Source organism: Leguminivora glycinivorella, chromosome 11 (assembly GCF_023078275.1).
Source record: "Leguminivora glycinivorella isolate SPB_JAAS2020 chromosome 11, LegGlyc_1.1, whole genome shotgun sequence".
NCBI lineage: Eukaryota > Metazoa > Arthropoda > Insecta > Lepidoptera > Tortricidae > Leguminivora > Leguminivora glycinivorella.
Window position 1 is genome coordinate 17,037,188 of NC_062981.1, and position 21,773 is coordinate 17,058,960.

General features: G+C 42.8%; 2 protein-coding genes and 1 long non-coding RNA gene across 4 annotated transcripts in view; 1 reads left to right on the forward strand and 2 right to left on the reverse strand.

Moving 5' to 3' along the window:
* The first annotated feature begins 12,672 nt into the window (after positions 1 to 12,672).
* On the forward strand, positions 12,673 to 18,080 carry LOC125230936 (UPF0047 protein YjbQ-like). Its single transcript, XM_048136235.1, has 4 exons — positions 12,673 to 13,029; positions 13,275 to 13,411; positions 14,213 to 14,341; positions 15,211 to 18,080. Exons 1-4 carry the CDS (start codon positions 12,873 to 12,875, stop codon positions 15,283 to 15,285), a joined length of 498 nt encoding a protein of 165 aa, XP_047992192.1. The 5' UTR covers positions 12,673 to 12,872; the 3' UTR covers positions 15,286 to 18,080.
* Positions 17,865 to 19,323, reverse strand: LOC125230937. The gene is made up of 2 exons (XR_007177569.1): positions 19,059 to 19,323; positions 17,865 to 18,689 (listed from the first exon to the last, which is right to left on the reverse strand). It is a non-coding gene; the product is annotated as an uncharacterized LOC125230937 (long non-coding RNA).
* A 904-nt stretch (positions 19,324 to 20,227) lies between these two features.
* LOC125230935 (putative leucine-rich repeat-containing protein DDB_G0290503) overlaps positions 20,228 to 21,773 on the reverse strand; it is a 41,127-nt gene continuing 39,581 nt past the window's right edge. For both annotated transcript variants that reach the window (XM_048136234.1, XM_048136233.1), the window contains exon 10: positions 20,228 to 20,374. In XM_048136234.1, the coding sequence (XP_047992191.1) occupies positions 20,258 to 20,374 (117 nt within the window). In that variant the 3' untranslated portion in view covers positions 20,228 to 20,257. The remainder of the gene's footprint in view (positions 20,375 to 21,773) is intronic.

Sequence of the window (21,773 nt, forward strand, 5' to 3'; positions counted from 1 at the left end):
TGACGCGACCTCGGTTTGAAAGGCAATGGTTGGTATCTTGTGAAGTGGCACTCTTTGCAAATCTGAATTGTCTACTATCCTCTTTACACTCATAAGAGTCATATTGCAATAATTTATTTAATAACGAAGATATTCAGATTTGTATGAAACTTTATTTTAAAAGGAGTGCAAAGAGTAGGCGAGATTAACTACGTAATTTTAGGTGAGATTGTGGCAAATATCGATCGAGTCATGGACTGAAAGTTATTTAGACTGCGAGTATCAATAATGGTTGGTTTGGATGAAATAATGTAAACGCTAAGTCATAATTAAACTGCATGAATTGATAACGTGACAGAATATTAACAGTTGACAGATTCTAAAATATGCGGCAAGTAGTCGAGTAAGAATGGAATGTATTACATAAAGCGTGTAGACACAATTTAACTAAAAAAATTAGCTAACTTGAATTTTATGTAATTTTTTTGCAAGATGTATTATTTATGTATTATAAAATGTAAGTTAAATGTTGCTTTAAAGTTATAGCTTACAATTTGATATTGTTTTCTGTCAGTTTAAGCGCCAGATTATGTAAACTGTGCAGATTATGGAAGTTATTTGTGAATATGTAATTATTCTAGTGATTTAAAATCCGTTTATACTGTATTTTTATTTTCTAGATTAAAGAAAACATCTTACTGCAATTATTTATTGTTTTCATTTCTACCGTTTCAGGTGCACTATCAGGCTATCACAATGATTGATAATTATGGTTATAATAACATGTTAACATACAGATATGTAATAAAACTACTAATTATCTATTATAATTATAAATAGGTCCCAAATAATATCTACTACTAATATCTACGTCAGAAAATTCATCATAAATACATAATGTTTTTATTACAATAAAATTGAATGACCTTGACAATTGGACATATTTTTAGAATAAAGAATATTTATACTTATAAATTCTTCATTAATATACAAGACATGGAAATATAAAAATAGTAGACATGTTTGTTTATTTACTTCGAAAGTAGCAACAACACATTCTTCAATCAGCATTGATATAACAAATATGCATTCTGTTTGTAAACAGAGTTGTCAGTATGCTGCAGGGAATGTTTACTAATACATACGTCAACAGCACCTAATACTATATCTACTAATCCTTCATGACTCATGAGTCTCATGACATGACATATCCAATAAACATTTTCATCACACTGGTATAAGATTAGAGTATATTTATGCATAAACTAAAGTATATAATTTATCAACAACTATATTTGTATGTAAATGGGTATCTGTAAATATAAAGGCGTGCCCATATTAGCAAATATGCTTGTTACTTCTGCCTTATAACAAAGGAGCAAGATGCAAAATGGTAAACATATCTTTGATGCCCCTGTAGGTATGGTTATTCTTCAGTCCGCAAAAATATGTGGCACATTCTTATAGCACTATAAGATCGTGTCACATATTTTTGCGGCTTTTAATGTGTAATGTACCTACAGTCACCGGCATAAAAAAGTGATGATTTCTGTACTTTCTCACTTTAACGTCGTGTTTGAAATGTCAAATGATTAAAAGCGACAAGGTACAGAAATCATCACTTATTTATGCCGGTGACTATACCTAATATTACAGTGGCTCATTTCACAAAGCTATATGTTACAAGTCTCTTTTCAACATGTATTAGAAAGTGACATAGCTTCATGCAATGAGCCCACAGGTCATAAGGTCAATTTAAAAGTCCATCTTGCTGGGTGCGGGCGGGTCGGGCGTCTTGCCGCCCAGCTTGGCGAGGTGGCTGACCTTGGTGGCGAACTTGACGAAGCTCAGCCCCGCCACCTGCGGCTCGGGCTTTTGCGGCTGACCTTCCGGGAATGCCGCGTCCAGCGAACCTGTTTGTAGAATTATAATAAAAATGGTGAGGCTTTGTAATATAATACGTAAGTCTTGCCGAGACCCATAAGTGGACTGGAAACACTGTACACGCGGATAATGAACGTTAAGTTCTCGAAACGTATTGAACATATGCTTGTTTGCCACCGACATAGTATAAAAAAACATTGCATACTGTGTCAAAATTGCCTGGCTTAAAATAGTTCAGGGTACAAAATAAAACTTACGGGTATCTAGATATAGGCAAGGTGATAAATATCGACACAGACAATATGCGTACACTGAGTATACCTTCTAATGCAAACATTTCAAATGTGGCGCTCCTTGGACTTTTAGTTCGAATTTGGCGCCCGGGACATGAGCTCCTCACTCCCCCCTAGATCCGGCCCTGCTTCTTTCCTCACATACAGAAATTGGGAAAAGAACGCACTAACGCGATAGGCCATATCCCGCGACCGAGCTCGCCGCCTGGTTAGCATTCAACATAAATTATTTAGTAAAACTTACTTTGCTGCGGCGAAACGACCGAGCTCTGCTGCGACCCGTTGTTGTCCATAGGTTTAGATTTCTCTGTCTTCTCGTGAAGTAACTCCAACGCTGGCAGACAATGGGAGGCAACTTTATTTATTTCACCCACATCTCACCTTATCTAGATTCTAGAGTAAATATAGATAGCGCTCATGTGATAACAGACGTCTGCTTTCTTAGTCTGAATAATTGCAATATTTATTTAGATACCATTCCATGTTTGTACAGGCGATATCAAGTACATCGTACTTAGCTGGCGAAGTTACAGTTAACCAATTGTAGAACCTTATCACAGTAAACGGCAAAGTGAGTTCTATGGCAAATAAAGCACGCGATGTCAATAAGACATGGTTCTAGAGTGACCTGGGATTCAAATTGATTGACCGTATATTTTGAACCACCTTAACCGCTCCCATATTATCTGATCGCGACTAATGGTAAATTTGAGGGGCGGTTTTTTGATATGCATATCATATGCCTGCAAAAGATGCGGCAAATAACTGCATTTTACTGTTAGTGTTGTTAGCAATTTTCTATGAATTATAATGAATTAAAATACATATCTACGGAGTATGGGCCAGTCAAGATCCCACAGCGCCGTCTTCTTCAGCTGTCGAGGTCCGGATTATGGTTATAATAGTACATTACTACAGAGGCCGGGACAAAGGGGGTTGCCGGCCGAAGACATATAGACGGCCGAGCGAAGCGAGGCCGGATAGGTCTGAGGCGGGCAACCCCATTTCCCGCCGAGGTATGTATAGTGCTTTTCTCAAACGTGGTATGAAATAAATAAAGTCTACTGAAAATAGTAACTTTGGATGGCTGTATCTCCTAAACGGTGCGTCGTAGCGCAAAAATAATCGAATTTTCGTTCCCTTTGACATCCCGTATATGCTTATAAAAAAAACAAAAAGTTAAAAAAAAAAATTTAAAAAATTTTTTTGTATGAAAACGCACCCAAAATCAAATATTGTCTAGGGCCCGTACCAGTTGCAGTCGGCACGTCTATAAAGCCCCTTATAGTTTTTTTTTAATTGGCTAAATACCTGGATGTTATGTCACAATTATCTGTGTTTGGGAATTATATTCAACCTTAAAAGAGGACTTTGCCGGCCTTGGCCTGCAAGGTTTGTATGAAGTTCCATTATCTATCAATCGTCCTAGCCGCACCTGCAACGTCATACTTCGCTGCCAATTATAAGGCACATAACATCAATATTTCATACCATGTTTGAGAAAAAAATATAGTATACCTATGTTGAATTAGAAATCTATCGTTTTAAAATGATAACTACCAATGTCTGAAGTTTATTGTGACAATTAAGTGCAGCATACTTGAAGTTTTGGTAAATTGTAATAAAAGTTGGTATCGGAATAAGTAGGCACAATACAAATATACCCACACCGCAAAGAGAAATTCCTAAGCACAAGGAGCCAGCATCAGCAGTTTTCTTACAAAATTGCAGGTTAAATAAATTATTATTATTATTATTATTATTTGTATGTCTTACCATATCTCGGGACCATGGGGTCCCGGACTTTTGGGAGGCATGTGTGGGGCCGAAGCCAACAGCACAGAGGCCCTTTTAGACACTTTAATCTAAAGGCAAGGGATACACCTGGCGGATACCATCCCCGAGCGCACAATATGATACATCCGGAGATGGTCCCCGCCAGGTGTAAAGACTATTTCAGTGCAGCACTTTTGTGTTGCGATGGGAACTAAGGTCATAGGCTATTGTTGTGCAAGTTGGATGGACTGGATAATGGTCTATGGGGGGAGACTATCGGACACCTGCCATGACAACTAGTCTCAAGATTGTAAAAGACAGGCGGTGACTCGCCAACTCATTGAGTGGGCCCTGCAAAACGGCCGCACGCATGGTGCGACAACAGAGCAACACTTGAAGAGTGGCTGAAAGGTTGTCGAGAGGTGAGACTGCGGTAGCCAGATCCCGGTGATCCGTTCAGCAGGCCGCCGGCGTTATGACATTTTACACTTCCAACCTGGAGCATAGGTCCCGCTCTTGCGAATCCACTCTGGCCGGCCGGTTAAGGCAAGCGCAGAGGCGAGGGCTAGATGGAAGTGCCCTCTGGAATAGGGGTCCGCGGTGTCGCCACTCACCGTCAGCTCGCCACAAGCTGCCCCCGCGGGCTTATTATTATTATTATTATTATTTGTTTGTCTTTTCCAGTTCTCGGGACCATGGGGTCCCGGACTTTTGGGAGGCGTGCGTGGGGCCGAAGCCAACAGCGCAGAGGCCCTTTAAGACAGTTTAATTTAAAGTAATGTGACACTAGCCGGCGATTGTCCCTGTCCGCACTATAGAATGCACCCAAGGACAAGCCCCGGTTAGTGTAAAACTATTGCAATGTAAAGAAACAAATTATACTGGGCTATTGGGTTGAAATGTTAGTGTGCTGGTGACCGGTCTATGGAAAGGTCTATGGCACCTGCCTTGATCATATGTTTTAAAAACACGAAAAAATAGGCAGGCGGTGACTCGCCAACTCACTATATGGGTCCCCGAAAACGGCCGCTCGCACGGAGCGACAAGGGGACAACATAGCGTGAGCGGCTCAGGGTGTGGAGAGGTGTGCGCCGCTTTCTACCCAGTCTGTACGAAACAGCCACTGTGCCAACTCGCGTCTTATGCATATTTCACTTCCACCCTGCGAGCATATAGCTCTGGCACCCCACTCTGGACGGCCGGTTAAGGCAAGCCAGAGGTGAGAATCCTGCGGCCCCTGCTCAGTGTTCACTCCGGCCGGCCAGTAAAGGCAAGCCGGAGGGAGGGGCCTGATTGACTCTCGGGGGCATGGGACCCAAGGGACGCCACTTCCCATTCAGCTCGCCACAAGCTGCCCTGGGGGCTTATTGGCTTTCACGAGATTCTCATCATGGGGGATGGTGATGTCAACGAGCACGGCCCGGCGTTGCGGTCGATCTATTATCACAATGTCAGGCTTATTGGCTACAATAGTCCTGTCAGTGATAATAGATCGATCCCAATAGAGCGTGGCACGACCATTTTCAAGAACTGGCGCAGGCAAGTACTTGTAGTACGGTACTTCGCGGTCCACAAGGCCGTATTGAAGAGCAAGTTGCTGGTGAATAATCCTGGCTACGAGATTATGTCTGTGCAGGTACTCGCCGTTAGCAAGATGAGAACAACCGGAAATGATATGCCTGAGTGACTCTCCGGGACGGCGGCATGCCCGACAAATGTCGACCGTACCGTCCTTCAGGATATATTTCCGGTAGTTGTTCGTCATCATAACTTCGTCCGCAATTGCACAGGCAAAACCCTCGGTTTCTCCGAAGAGGTCCCCGAATCGTAACCAGTTCACCGATGCGAGCAGGTCTACATCGGGTCCCGTGAGGGCCTTGTAGAACCGCCCGTGTAGCTGCTTGCTCTCCCATACCGCCTTGCGGTCCGCAGTACTTAGTACCACAGGTTTGCGCCAGTTCTCTTTCGCCAAGGAGAGCGGCGTGAGGTTTCCGTCAACTGCCACCACATCACGATGCATCCCACACTCGTTGTTAAGGAAGTAATTCCTGAGATTGTACACCTCACGGTTGTGGAGATCTTTGGCGTTTAGGAAGCCTCGACCTCCGCACTTCCGTGGGATGTACAATCTCATAACAGACGAGCGCGGGTGTAACATACGATGTGTGGTAAGCAGTGAACGGACCCTCCGATCCAGGGCGTCCAGCTCAGTCTGGGTCCACCGTAGTATGCCAAAGGAGTATGTGAGTAGAGGCATTACCCAGGCGTTAAAGGCGCGCACTTTGTTGCCTCCTGACAAAAGACTGTTAAGGACTTTTGTGAGCCGACTGAAAAAGCGCTCCTTCACCGACCGTCTAATGCCAACATCCTCAATACCCAACGACTGTGACATACCAAGGTACTTATAGGTTTCTGATTCAGAGATAGATCTGAACGACATCGTCTCAGAAAGTTGTAAATTTTCTGAATTTACAACCTCCCCCAAACTTCTGTGGTTTTCAATAGCACCATCAGGTCTTGGGTGTTCGGTGCAAATAGTTTGAGATCGTCCATGTACAGAAGGTGAGAGATGACTTCACCCTCTCTCCGAAGCCGGCAACCTAGCCCAGAATCCTTCAGCAGCGTGCTGAGGGGATTCAGAGCTAGGCAGAACCATAATGGACTCAAACTGTCACCCTGGAATATTCCTCGCTCAATCCTTATGAAGTCCTGCGGGCCAGGGGGGTCATCCCTGCCTCCTGGTTGACGAAGGACTGTGGTCCACTGCCTCATACATGCAGCCAGGAAGGATATTAAAGCTGCATCAAGTTTATACAGCTCCAATACCCTTCTCAGCCATGAATGAGGCACCGAATCATAGGCCTTCTTATAGTCAATCCAAGCGGCCGAGATGGCTCCCCTGTTCCGCCGAACTTGTTGGCAGATGGTCATGTCTATGAGGAGGAGCTCTTTAGTACCACGGGACCCAACCCTACATCCATTTTGAGCGGGAGCCAGAATGTTGTTAGCGACAATATGCGCGTTAATTTTTGCTCTCAAAATGGATGTAAGGAGCTTGTAAAGTGTAGGCAAGCACGTAATGGGTGTTATTATTATTCATTATTTATTTTGCTTCTTAGGTTAAGCTTTTTATAATATGAATATAAAAGTAAAATACAAAAACACATACAAAACAATATAAAAAACATATAAACACATTATAAAAAACCTAACCTAGGGTGCCGCCAGCAGCGGGGCAGGGCCCAAGCTGCCGGTGGTTAGGGCTGCAGAGAGAGGAACCGTCGGACTATCCGCGCCGTGTCCAAGATCACCGCCTTCTGCATCTGGCCCTTGATCCAGCCACCTAGCGAGAGTCTCTTAAGATGTTGATCGAGACTCTTCGCTATGAGACCGTTCGCTGAAACAACTATCGGAACAATGATCGTTGAATCAACATCCCACATGGCGGTTATCTCGTGAGCCAAGTCTAGGTACTTACTGGACTTGTCCTTCTCGGCTTTCACGAGATTCTCATCATGGGGGATGGTGATGTCAACGAGCACGGCCCGGCGTTGCGGTCGATCTATTATCACAATGTCAGGCTTATTGGCTACAATAGTCCTGTCAGTGATAATAGATCGATCCCAATAGAGCGTGGCACGACCATTTTCAAGAACTGGCGCAGGCAAGTACTTGTAGTACGGTACTTCGCGGTCCACAAGGCCGTATTGAAGAGCAAGTTGCTGGTGAATAATCCTGGCTACGAGATTATGTCTGTGCAGGTACTCGCCGTTAGCAAGATGAGAACAACCGGAAATGATATGCCTGAGTGACTCTCCGGGACGGCGGCATGCCCGACAAATGTCGACCGTACCGTCCTTCAGGATATATTTCCGGTAGTTGTTCGTCATCATAACTTCGTCCGCAATTGCACAGGCAAAACCCTCGGTTTCTCCGAAGAGGTCCCCAAATCGTAACCAGTTCACCGATGCGAGCAGGTCTACATCGGGTCCCGTGAGGGCCTTGTAGAACCGCCCGTGTAGCTGCTTGCTCTCCCATACCGCCTTGCGGTCCGCAGTACTTAGTACCACAGGTTTGCGCCAGTTCTCTTTCGCCAAGGAGAGCGGCGTGAGGTTTCCGTCAACTGCCACCACATCACGATGCATCCCACACTCGTTGTTAAGGAAGTAATTCCTGAGATTGTACACCTCACGGTTGTGGAGATCTTTGGCGTTTAGGAAGCCTCGACCTCCGCACTTCCGTGGGATGTACAATCTCATAACAGACGAGCGCGGGTGTAACATACGATGTGTGGTAAGCAGTGAACGGACCCTCCGATCCAGGGCGTCCAGCTCAGTCTGGGTCCACCGTAGTATGCCAAAGGAGTATGTGAGTAGAGGCATTACCCAGGCGTTAAAGGCGCGCACTTTGTTGCCTCCTGACAAAAGACTGTTAAGGACTTTTGTGAGCCGACTGAAAAAGCGCTCCTTCACCGACCGTCTAATGCCAACATCCTCAATACCCAACGACTGTGACATACCAAGGTACTTATAGGTTTCTGATTCAGAGATAGATCTGAACGACATCGTCTCAGAAAGTTGTAAATTTTCTGAATTTACAACCTCCCCCGCTGTACATGCATAACCGCACACTTATCGACACCAAACTCCATTCTGATGGCGGTACTGAAAACTTCTGTGGTTTTCAATAGCACCATCAGGTCTTGGGCGTTCGGTGCAAATAGTTTGAGATCGTCCATGTACAGAAGGTGAGAGATGACTTCACCCTCTCTCCGAAGCCGGCAACCTAGCCCAGAATCCTTCAGCAGCGTGCTGAGGGGATTCAGAGCTAGGCAGAACCATAATGGACTCAAACTGTCACCCTGGAATATTCCTCGCTCAATCCTTATGAAGTCCTGCGGGCCAGGGGGGTCATCCCTACCTCCTGGTTGACGAAGGACTGTGGTCCACTGCCTCATACATGCAGCCAGGAAGGATATTAAAGCTGCATCAAGTTTATACAGCTCCAATACCCTTCTCAGCCATGAATGAGGCACCGAATCATAGGCCTTCTTATAGTCAATCCAAGCGGCCGAGATGGCTCCCTGTTCCGCCGAACTTGTTGGCAGATGGTCATGTCTATGAGGAGGAGCTCTTTAGTACCACGGGACCCAACCCTACATCCATTTTGAGCGGGAGCCAGAATGTTGTTAGCGACAATATGCGCGTTAATTTTTGCTCTCAAAATGGATGTAAGGAGCTTGTAAAGTGTAGGCAAGCACGTAATGGGTCTGTAGTTTTTTGCTTCCGTGGTACTACCGGACTTATAGAGCAGGAAAGTAACACCAGTTGTTAGGGAAGGTGGGAGAGAACCAAGATCGAGGGCTTGTTGAAATTGCGTTGCCAAACGCGAGTGCGAGCATCGAAACCATTTTAGCCAGAAGTTGTGCAATCCGTCCGGTCCAGGATTTTTCCAGTTCTGGGCCGTACGGGTAGCACAACTTACGTCGTCGGGGCTGATGGTGATAGCCCCCATAGGCTCGATGTTCTCGCACTCACGTTCGACAACGGCCATCCACTCGCCCTCCGTGTGCTCAACGGGCACCGACCAGATGCTACGCCAGAAATCAGACATGGCAGTAGCATCCGGTAGCCGCACGTCGGACACACGAGGGTCGGTTTCCTCCCACCTTCGGTATACTTTCCTTTGGTCGCTTTGAAAAAGACGATTCTGCTGGAATCGGTCCACACGCTTTCTGTAGCGGCGAATACGGCTTGCCCATGCATAGACTTTCTGCTTCAGGAAGTCGATGCGCTCTGTGACATTGGCCAAATAGTCGCGGGGCCTGATGCCCGTCCCCGCGAACGCCTGGTTCACAAAGCGCATTACTCGGGGGCGATTATTACCCCCTCTGAAGCAGATCAGCTTTGCAATGAGAGTCCTAAACGAGTTGATACGACGCTCGATCCGTACTTGCCATGCAGGGACACCTCCGGCGGTCCTAGTTGCACGGTCAGCGTCCGGAAACTTGACTCGAGCAACACGGCACGCCGCGATGGCCCCGCAGTACATGATCGAGTGTGTATCATCTAGATCTTTACTAGTCCGCATATATGGATCTAGTAAAGCATTTAAGGCTCCTATTAGCGCTAGATTGCGTCTATTCATGGGCAGACGTGGTAATCGTGGCCTAGGGTTGTTTGTGGAGCGATACTGCGTAATCGCCTCTTCCAAAGACCTCCTCAGTTGCTCATTGGCAGGCTCACTCTCGCTCTGACTCGCGAAGTCCCCGCCGTCGTTACCGGAATCAACCCGCGGCGCCTCCGGTGCCAGGTCGGGTTCGGGCACCGGGTCCGGCGACATGGCGGGCAAATCCCGCCCCGAGGCGGGGTCCGCGCGAGTAGCGAGAGCCTCCTGGCGAAGCCGATCAAGTGTGGCGTCATCCAACCGCTTTGACCGCTGAATGACACGCACCTGATCCGACAGTCGCTGCTCCGATACGGTGGTGGTGGGTTCAAGCGTCTGAAACAGAAGCAGCATTCTTGAACGATACGCGGACAGCCTAGTTCCCCCTCTGTAGCCCCATAGTACGCTCGCATGACATTCTCGTTCATCAACTGAGACCATCTCATGCGACGCACTACACCACCGGCAGCGGGAGCCGTGGGCGGGGCAGGATGTAGGTAAAGGTAAACACAGACATTTCTTGTTTTGTATCTGCATGACCAAATCATAACTGTAAGTACCCACTTAAGCAGTTATGATGAGGGGTACTGACCGGAGAAACACTTACTTTTAAATTATTGTTTAGGTATTTGACAGACGGATATCTCGAGGTAGCCACTATGGGTTCCTGTTACATTTTTGTCACGGAACCCTAAAAAGTTTATTAGTTTTGAACTCAAGTGCCGAATTGGTGAAGTGATAAACACCCAATCTATGGGATGGGATGTAAAGTACCCCTTAACTCAAAGTTCATATTTTACTAACAAAATACATGTTACAAAAACATGACAGGACAATAGTACATTACATCAGAGGCCGGGAAAATGAGGATTTCCGGCCAAGTGGGTATATACCGGATAGGGATACGAGGCCGGGAATCCGTTTTCACGCCGAGGCATGTATAGTGATTTTCTCAAACATACAATGAAATTAAAAAAAAATGCTCTAAAGGACAATATTTTATAAAAAAAGTTACTTTGCAGGCCTAGGCCTAAAAAATAATATGAAATCCCTTTACAGTCCTCTCGAGTTGTTGCGCCCAAAAAGCGATACTTCCCAGCCCATTTTAAGGAACGTAAAGACAATATTTCATTGCATGTTTGAGAAATAGTTATTTGTTATACAAGGGGGCAAAGTTGTATTTTAACGCCGAGTGTGGAATTGAAAAACGAGCAAGTGAAAGGATTCTATAGTTGAACCACGAGCGAAGCGAGTGGTTCGAGAATAGAATCCTGAACTTGCGAGTTTTTTAACACACGAGAAGTAAAATACATTTGCACCCGAGTGTAACACAAAACTTTTCCCCTCACTACAGCGAGGAAACTGCAACGCAAAAAATGCGTTTATCACTGCTTCCAGTAGTTCCACAGGTGGTAAATCATCTTTATTACTAGATTCACCTACTTTTATCAATTTTAAAGCAGTTAATTTGACGTTATTCAAGGTCAAATTACTTTACCCACTAGTGGATAAAATGCGTTTTTACCCGCTGGTATTAAAGGACAAAACACGTGTTTCCGAGCTAGTGAGGGGAAAACGAATGATTACCACTTGCAATCGTTTTGATAAAATTTAATTAAATCATACACCTACGTCACAAGGTTTTAACAATCTATGACACGCTCTTTCGAATAATCCGCGCTTGAATGTGTCAAAAGCGTAATTAATTAAAGCATACGTACTCAAAACTGTCACCACGCCTAAACAAATGAACATAATGTGCCAGAGCTTCAGTTCGCCCATTACTTTCTGCTCCAGCCACTGCGGCTCTTCCATACCGGCGAAAATCTTCTCTCCAATCTCCATTGTGCTTATACTTTTCTATTAATTAGATACAATAAAAACGTTTGTAAATACGACGCGTCCGCTAAACGGTTCACTCAGAATAAAAACTAATTGTCTCTATTCCTAGGAGTGGTACGCCACACCTTGTATTACGCTATCAACCCCCGGCACTCCCGTAAATTAGTTTAGACTCAACGCATAGATTCCGCGTGACGTTTGTTTAAATAACAGTTCATTTAGCGACCATCCAGCCCCTGTGCATTTGTTTTAGTTAAATATTAAACGTGTTATTGTATTTGAGATAGGGCGTGATTCTTGTTCAACTGTTTAAAATTTCCCGCTCCATTTAAGGGTGAATTACATATTAGTGTTGCTAGAGCTGCAGTCGAATAATCGAAATAAACTGACGAAATGATTACCAAAACCATGCGATAGAAATATTTATTTGTTTCTCTTGAATATTTATAAAATAGAAAATATATAGTTTGAACAAAATGCTTAATCATAATAAAATAAACTAATTTGAATACAAATTGTTATAACATTTGATTTACAAGACAGTTAAATTACATATGATTAGATAATTTATGTAATCAAATTGATTTATTATAGTCAAAATAGAAAAAACATAGTAGAATAGCCAGGAATGATAAAACGTGCAATGTCCTAATTGGAATTTATGAATGAAATTCATATTGGACTGCTGATATTTTTTTTACTGGCAACTGTTACATTTTGTTTCTCTTTCGTTTAACGACTATTTCACCTTCCCGCAGAAAATAGGGTGTCGAATCTGTCCTATAACCTCCGCTATATTTATTACTATTTAAAGATCGAAGATGAATCTTTTATGATAATTGTGGTTCAATTTGTGTAAAGGTTTTCCTAAGTGATGTTGTGTAAGATCGTTTGTGTTCTTGCGGTCATTCTGTAGCGTTTGAAAAATTAAACATGGCCTCGAACCGAGGACTTCAGATCGGGTCCGCGTGGTTTCAACGGAAGCTGAACTTGAGGCCGCAGCACCGGGGCGTGCACCTCGTCACCGAGGAGATCCTCAAGCAGGTGCCCGAGTTGTCGCTGTTCGCCATCGGACTCTGCCACATCCAGAGTGAGTACCAGTATACGCTAAGACATCGCTCCTACTTCTACATTGCTGCACCCCCCTCCCACTTGTCAATTTGTTCTACACTTTAATCTCGCGCGATTTTTGGTTTATAATAAAAGTAAAGTAATGAAATTTGCATCAATGTCGATAACGCAGTGGTCAAATGATTATAGTAGTAGGGCAGTGCGTGAAATGTCAAAATGTGTAACGTATGTAAACCGGCTGACGAGAGGGCACGTTGTTTTCAGTTATGCACACTTCGGCGAGTCTCGCGTTAAATGAAAGTTGGGACCCAGACGTGAGAGACGACATGGAGATGATGCTCAACAAAATCGTGCCCGAGGGACTGCCGTACCGCCACTCCTGTGAGGGCCCTGACGACATGGTAATAATCCACATTCAAACTTACAAACATTTTGTTTTACTTTTCGATCATATTTTATGGTGACAATTTCAAACTTAGAAACTTCTGAGAATGTCAGCTGTTTGTTTATGCCTTTTTAATTATCACTTGTTTGTTAATTTGTGAGACTTGAAGGTGACCCATAGCAAATGTGTGTAGGAATTGCTGTAATCTCTTATCAGCTGTTAAACATAATTATAAGCATCTGACTTCAATGATTTTGTTGACAACTGATAACCATGATAAAAGTTTCTTAACATTGTGACCTTGTTTATCAATAGACCAAATCTTATGATGAAATGCAACACAAGTAACCCTTAATTGGGCTATTTTGAACTTTATCTAACTTTGATGGGTTTCAAAAATGATTCAATTTTGACATCCTCATACCTAATTAACAGATAATACTAGGAGAACTAAACAGATTACAACATAATCTAACAATTTAACTGGGATGTGCTTAGAATGTTGTAAGTCTATTTGTGTTACCTATATACCTAGTCATAATATTAAATTTTATGAGAAAATGTAACTACTTATATTTAATTTACATGTTATACATTTTGATTTGAATTTGCCCCCACATCTGTCCCATGAAGTGAATGTATCCTATATTATGTGCAGAGTCAGCATTACATGTTTAAATTCAACATTACTATTTGCTTAGCACCTTTTCATACTATTTTACTACCATGAGTATTCCTCTGCAGCTGACTAAATGTAGAATAGTACAGATTATATTGATGATTCATGTAACTAATAATCAATTGTGCTATCCCACAGCCGGCTCATGTGAAAGCATGCTTCCTGGGCTCATCGCTCACAATCCCCATCACGGACGGGAAACTAAACCTGGGCACATGGCAGGGTGTGTGGCTCTGTGAGCATCGGAATCATGCCGGCAGTAGAAAGGTAGGCATTCATATTATTCTTTTACATATATGTGCTATGATTTCATGAGTATTCCAAAAATGAATATTTGAAATAAGGTTGTATAAGAACAAACCTAATGGGCCATCTAGGTAATCCTAGTGAATACTGATTGAATTAGTTAATCATAAGAATACAAACCTTCACCAATCCTAGGCCGATAGTCCACTATCATATGTTTGTCATAGAAATATGATCATAGGCAACATGCTGTCCTTTTTCTTCACGGAGAAAAAGTCACGTATACAGACCTATGATCATATTTCTATGATAAACATATGATAGTGGACTATCGGCCTTAGGCTATCACATAATTGATGATGAATCTGTTATTGGTGTCAGAATGTGTAAAATATCAGCAAGGGTTAAGATACAATATTTATGTTTTTTTTTTATTTAGTTGTGTTGTGATTTCCTGTTACATATTCTGTCATTTGCATAATCCTACTATTAGCGACTGCCTTAGATGCCATTGTAAATCCCTAAGATAAGATTGGTTGTCTAGAAAAATCCAGTCAGTTAGTTGGAAATTTACTTCTAGTTTATTAGCTATGTCGTAATCCCTCATCAACCTTGTTGCACCTCATAAGTTCTCTAGTGTGGAAAATGTGCTTTTGGTACGAACAAATCTGTCACCAGTCTCAGATACATTCAAATCTCACAAGAAGAACGGTCAAACAACATGATTAACATGAAGCAAGTGAGTTACAAAGTAGTTTAAGGGGCCCACTGACGATCAGGCGTCGACGGCCTGTCACCGAAGAACTGACAGGCCATTGCCGTATTGTCCGGGAGAAGCATTAGTTTCTGTTTTGTTATTAAAGCGCGTGTGTGTGTGTGTGTGTGTGCAGGTGGTGGTGACGCTGTCGGGCTGCCCGCGGGACTCGCCGCTGTCGGCCGCGTCGCCGGCGTCGTGCTCCAGTTAGGAGCGGGGGGGGGGCGCGACCCCCCACACGCACTCGCACTCGCACGAGCGCGTCTCGTCCAAGACCAGGAGGTAAACGGCGACCTCGAGGAGCAGATACGCGACAATATGTACATAAGATTAATATTTGTCCGGGCTCGCGGCCGCGAGGCCCGCGTGTAATATAGCTTTTATAGGAATTGAATGATCCCGGCGGCCCGCAGCGGCCGCGAGCGCCGCGACGGTTTTAACCGATTGTTGTTTTGTTGTTGCGACTTGTCGATATGTACATAGGCGGCGCGGCCGCGCCGTAGGTTCGATTGTTGATGGTCGATGTGGCACCCACTTTTACCGTTGATCTCGCCGTGTAAGAGCGGGGACGGTTCGTATCGATTGACTTTTCACTCCTGCACTCGTTCAATATTTTCCAAGTTCACCGGGAGACACTATATTTTCTAACATGACCGCACGTTAGGCATTTTTATGAAGTCGGACACTCATTTTACTATACCAATTTTGTATGTGACGTACCGGGCCGACGCCCTGCTCCGTCGGTCCCGTAATGTAAGAGCTGCGGTAGGTTATCTAGTTAAGTGTGCGTCTACGATAGCTCCTTCTCTCTCCGTGTTAGGATAGTCTATACTAGTACGTGAAACGAGTCCATAGCTTTAAATGTGTCACGCCCGTTGTATCAACGGGTCCTTCGGGGCGACAATGAGCTAACCTTCAGTACTCCTAGGTGTAGTTGTATATCATTATCTTAAGATCATGTAAGTGCCTCGGATTCATGGGGTGGTCATCTAATCGTTGGAGTCGACGTCGCGTGGCGTCGGCTGGCTTGCTCTACACTCTTGTCTTTGATTGCGAACGATTGTATTTTCACTTACAACATGTACGTAATAGATTAAAGTTTTATTTGGCGACGTGTATAAAGACGCATGTGTATAGTTGTATGTCTTCCTATGTAAGTTCCATCGCGGTAGAGCTTGGTAAGTGTGGTTGGGATCACGCCTCTGTTCCTGTTTCGGTATTAGGGTATTCGGTATCACCTTATCCGGCCACGTCTATGTTACTTAAATAAGGTAATTATACTATAAGAGGTCTGAGAATTCAAATTAGACCTCTCACTAGAGCAGGGGTTTCCAACTTTATCGTACCAGTCCTGACTACGAGATTTTTTTCGTGCCCCCAGATTTAGTAGTGGCTAAAAGAAAATCTATGAGGTTTCTTTATTGAGCAAAGATTCCTCGCTCCTGTGCCATCGCGATACGCCCCTGTTATTGGGAACTCCTGCGCTATAGAGCAAAGCGGTCGTAAGAATAGATAGTGTAGTGAGGAGCGATTGCTTTCGAAAACGTTCCGGGAACGATCTCAGTTTGTACATTCCGTTACGCATTCCGCTTTACATGTCCCATCGACGCTTGTGTGGCACAATTTTACACATGAGACTTAGTTAGGAGTTAATAAATTATAAATAGTAGGTTACGGTGTAAGGCACTGAGCGGCGCCGCTTAGACATTTTGATACCGCGTGTACAAAGTTAGATGTCACAGACATGACGTTCGTCTCACGGACCCTTAGACTTACCTCACTTAGGCAGCTTGTACGTTCATACTCGGCCTTTTAGACTCACCTTTATATTATCGTATCGACTATACCGGTTCTTTTTAAACATTGTTTATCTTATTGAGTAGCTTTTTTTTAATCGTTATAAACAAAGCTTTGAGCTTGTCTTATTAGTTGTAAAGGGTATCTTTATATACTTCACTTGTGCCGTTTGACGTTCATATTTTCGCATATTCTACGGTTTTCATAACTCGTATTCCTTGTAATACCTAAGTTTTTCTCTTTTGATAGTATTGGGGAGTGGGCTAAGGGAAGGTTAAGTGCTTTTTAATACATAATTAAGTAAGGGATGTAAATATTTTTTGCATTAATATAATGTACATGAGCATTAATCCGTGTACATACTGATCACGTGTAAAAACGTTTCAAGTGCTATTCGTGTATGAGTGTTAGATAAGCCACTGCCATTGAAGATTTGCCTCTTGTAATATACTCGATTTATTTTTGTCACGAAACTATTATTGTTTAGTTTTCGCTTTGTTACGGTATCAAAAATAGTAAAGATAATGAATATCCTAAGTAGAAGTTTTCCAATGAAGAATAGCGACTGGCTCGCGTAGTTGTAACTCTCGTTTGTTTTATCGTTAAGTGTTTCGTCTCGGGACGCCGTTGTTTTGTTGTTCATTATATAGCGTATAGATTGTCCCAGTTTAGGCTGTTCAGTGACAACGAATGTGCTAGTGTTACCTTTTAAGTGGTCGCAAAATTTAGATTCCATTGAGTTCCTTGTGAAGACCCGCCGATGTTTTACAACCATGTGCAATCGCAGTCCCGTTCACAAATGCCATTTATTTGTCCTCCTGTGTATGATGCAATGAGTGTTTCACAATTTCAAATATATTATTAAGCGTAACAAATTCACTATAAGGGCACGAATTTTATCTAATTATTTAATCAGTATCATTAATTTGATAATTAATATATTTATTGCACATAGGAAACGAGGTTGTAATCATGATTAATAAAATAACCAAGAAGGGAGACAAATAATTTGTGTGTATATTATTTAAGATCAATTATTATATCAATATTGTATGATTGTACAGTGAACGGTCACTATGCTGGTTTCGTGCTCACTCAGTGACGTCAGAATTCTGTCGCAATCAAATGTAATTGTATCATATTACTTGTACAATATAAATATATAGATCCACAATTATGAAAGAGATTAAATATTTGCAAAAGTTAAAACATGAGTTTCATTTTTATTGCTAAGTTAACATCAGTCGTGTTGCGGCACGTTTACACTAGGCCTACATTTTACAACAGTATCTAACCACTGGGTTTACTCGTACTGGGTCACTATCAGTCTAATATAAAAAATTCCTTAAGGTGCTTTTCCGTTTTATATTATAAATACTTCTAATACACACATTCGTTTCTTCACATCTCCATTTGATGGAAATATACTTCAGCTTGCATTACAAGTTACAGTTGTCATAGCATTTAAATGGTACAAACTGTCTCCTGAGAAGCAATTTATAAAGCTACAACTTTATATAACTATAGTTCTGTAGAAAGCGACCAACTTTTTTTTTCGACTGAAAATCATCTTGCATTGATAAATTGAGTTGGTCGATTTTTTACAAAACTGTGGGCTTCTCTAATGTGGTAACACTGACACGAAATGTCAAATGCCTTTTAAAGTGAAGCATCATAAAACGGGATCCCAGGCGGTAAAAGAGCACCTCTGGATTGTGTTAGTTGGTGTTAAGGCTACACTACTCTAGATATTTGGCATCGGCGGAGCTCACGGCGCCATCTCCGCGCTGGTGATGTTGTGGGGTCCGGGACCGGCGTCTGTGGAAGATGCGATTATATTAAGCCGAGTTTAGTCGTGCAAGTTATTGCTGCAAGTTTTGAGACAGAAGTATATGCAAGAAAGAGATGCAAATATTTGCCACTCACCCTTACCTATAGTTGCGTCTCAAAACTTGCAGCAATAACTTGCTGGTCTAAACTCAGCTTTAGAATCTTTGTCATTGTTAAAATATGTTCCTTACTGCAGTAATTACATTTTCTGGATTACGGGATTTCTAAACTGTAATTGTACCTAATATGTAATATAAATGTAGGCACATAAAATGCGTCGAGTGCGTCTCCGAACTCTTGGGTGACTAAAGATAGTCCCAGCAGGTCCAGGTTATACTTCCCTTCATGCTAACATACCTTCAAGTTTAGCTTTACTCTGCACGGTGCTCATACTGTCCTTGAGCTTGTCGAGTGCGTCTCCAAACTCCTGGGTGACTAAGGATAGTTCCAGCAGGATCCAGGTTATACTTCATACTAACATACCTTCAAGTTTAGCTTTACTCTGCACGGTGCTCATACTGTCCTTGAGCTTGTCGAGCGCGTCTCCAAACTCCTGGGTGACTAAGGACTATCCTTAGTCAGTCAGTTGGGACTATTCCCAGCAGGTCCAGGTTATACTTCCCTTCATGCTAACATACCTTCAAGTTTAGCTTTACTCTGCACGGTGCTCATACTGTCCTTGAGCTTGTCGAGTGCGTCTCCTAGTCCCGTCTTGATCTGTCCGAACTCCTGGGTGACTAAAGACAGTCGTCCCAGCAGGTAGTTCAGGTTATTTCACTTCATGCTAACATACCTTCAAGTTTAGCTTTACTCTGCACGGTGCTCATACTGTCCTTGAGCTTGTCAAGTGCGTCTCCTCGAGAAGTCCCGTAAGATGAGCATCAAATCAGTTCCGATTGATCTGAATTTTTCCTGGGTAAAGACCTAAAGTCAGTAGGCGTCCCAGCAGGTTAGTTCAGGAAAAATTTTTAGGTATGTAAGTAAGTATACAGGATGAAATAAAAACCGGCCAAGAGCGTGTCGGGCCACGCTCAGTGTAGGGTTCCGTAGTTTTCCGTATTTTTCTCAAAAACTACTAAACCTATCAAGTTCAAAACAATTTTCCTAGAAAGTCTTTGTAAAGTTCTACTTTTGTGATTTTTTTTCATATTTTTAAACATATGGTTCAAAAGTTAGAGGGGGGAGGGACACACACACTGTTTTTCCTTTAGGAGCGATACCTATCCAACAATATATCACACGTTGGGGTTGGAATGAAAAAAAAATCAGTCCCCACTTTACATGTAGGGGGGGGTACCCTAACAAAACATCTTTTTCCACTTTTTATTTTACCACTTTGTCGGCGGTATTGATATACATATTGGTACCAAATTTCAGCTTTCTAGTGCTAACGGTCACTGAGATTATCCGCGGACGGACGGACGGACAGACAGACAGACATGGCGAAACTATAAGGATTCCTAGTTGACACCCATTTAGAATCTTTCGCCGATAAACCATAGCTTAACTGACAATCGCTGTTGATTATTAATGTGTGTTTTACAGAAACAATTAGATTAATGGACGTTATAATGGTCGTTATGTGTGAAGCCATACAGTATATAATTGATTACCTTGCCTTGCATGCCGTCCAATGTCGTGGCGGTGGTATTTACATACTGGTCGGTCTGCTCCTGTGGGAATTAGGATTTATAATAGTATTAAAGGTTAACGCACACTTGACAACTTTACACCTAAGATAAAGGATTTTTTTTTGCACACTTATCAGTCCAGCGCCTACCATAAGAGCCCTCGGTAGATTTTGGACATTGATTTAAGATTTAGGTAGTCGAAGCTGCCTTTGCTTTTGCGGTAGATACCTACTGCTTCTAATAAAATAAACAGGTATAGTGCGCGGCAAACTTTTATAGACCATGTGGCCTCTTACCTGCGCAGAAGCGGTTTTTCTTATTAGGTAGATATATATAATATACTTTTTGCTCGTAGTGTGTCAAAAATCAGATGACAAACAAACGCGAACTTGTCCCCAGTGTCATCCACACCACGGGAATCGCGCTCTAATGGTCTTGTCCCCACCACCGCGCCTAATGGTCTAAAAGTTTGCCGCGAGCTTGGTAGCAAGACTAGCAAGCACATCACTCGCCCGTCGCGACTTCGCGACTCGTTGCTGATACGAAGATGACCGAATAAGCCTGACGGTAGATTGATAAGTGTGCAGTGACCCTAAATTAGCGCGTTTACGCCTCATAAAGTGTTTTTCCATTGCTAAAGCCCCATGAATAAAATATGCGGCACTGTTTGTGCTGCGCGTAATGACGAGTGTTAGTTGCGATGTTAACAACACATTATGTTAGTAAAACGAAACATTTGGGTGTTATAATATAAGATAGCTAATCGCATACCAGTTTGGGTGATACCATAGATTTAGATATATTAAGCTAGATTGAGTTGTTAGGCCAAAAAGTGTGTCCACATGAGAGGGTAAAGTTGGGGCTGGTGTCCCTCTCGCACTTATTGCCACTGTCAAAATCATTTGAATGACGTCATCACTGTCATACTTTGGGGATACCAGTCAATATTCAAAGTTACTACCAAATCTACTAATACCCAATTAAAGGTTTTTTTTAATTGAGCAAATTTTTGGTTTATGGCTTCATAATAATGACTTACCAATTCGTTGCAAGGTATTAATACCCTTGCCTCGATATAATACAAAAATAATTTAAGAAGTTTATAAATTTAGTTATCATACAGGTAAAAATACTACTACTATACACTGGTCACACGTGCGAGAGGGACACCAGCCCCAACTTTGACCCTCTCATGTGGACACCTTTTGCTAGTCTGACAAGAACGCCTTTCTGCACCGGTGAGTTCAATTTAGTATGGCAAAAAAAAAGTGTGAGCTCAGTCCCTATTGAAGGTCCAATGTGACGTCGCATGTCAACACTAAATAAGGTTCAGCTGAAAGGGGTATTTTTACCTATCCAAACTCAGTCAACCTGACTAGCATTGTACGATACATTGTCAAATACCTAACTAGGGTCCTTTAACACATTCAGATCCAGGCTT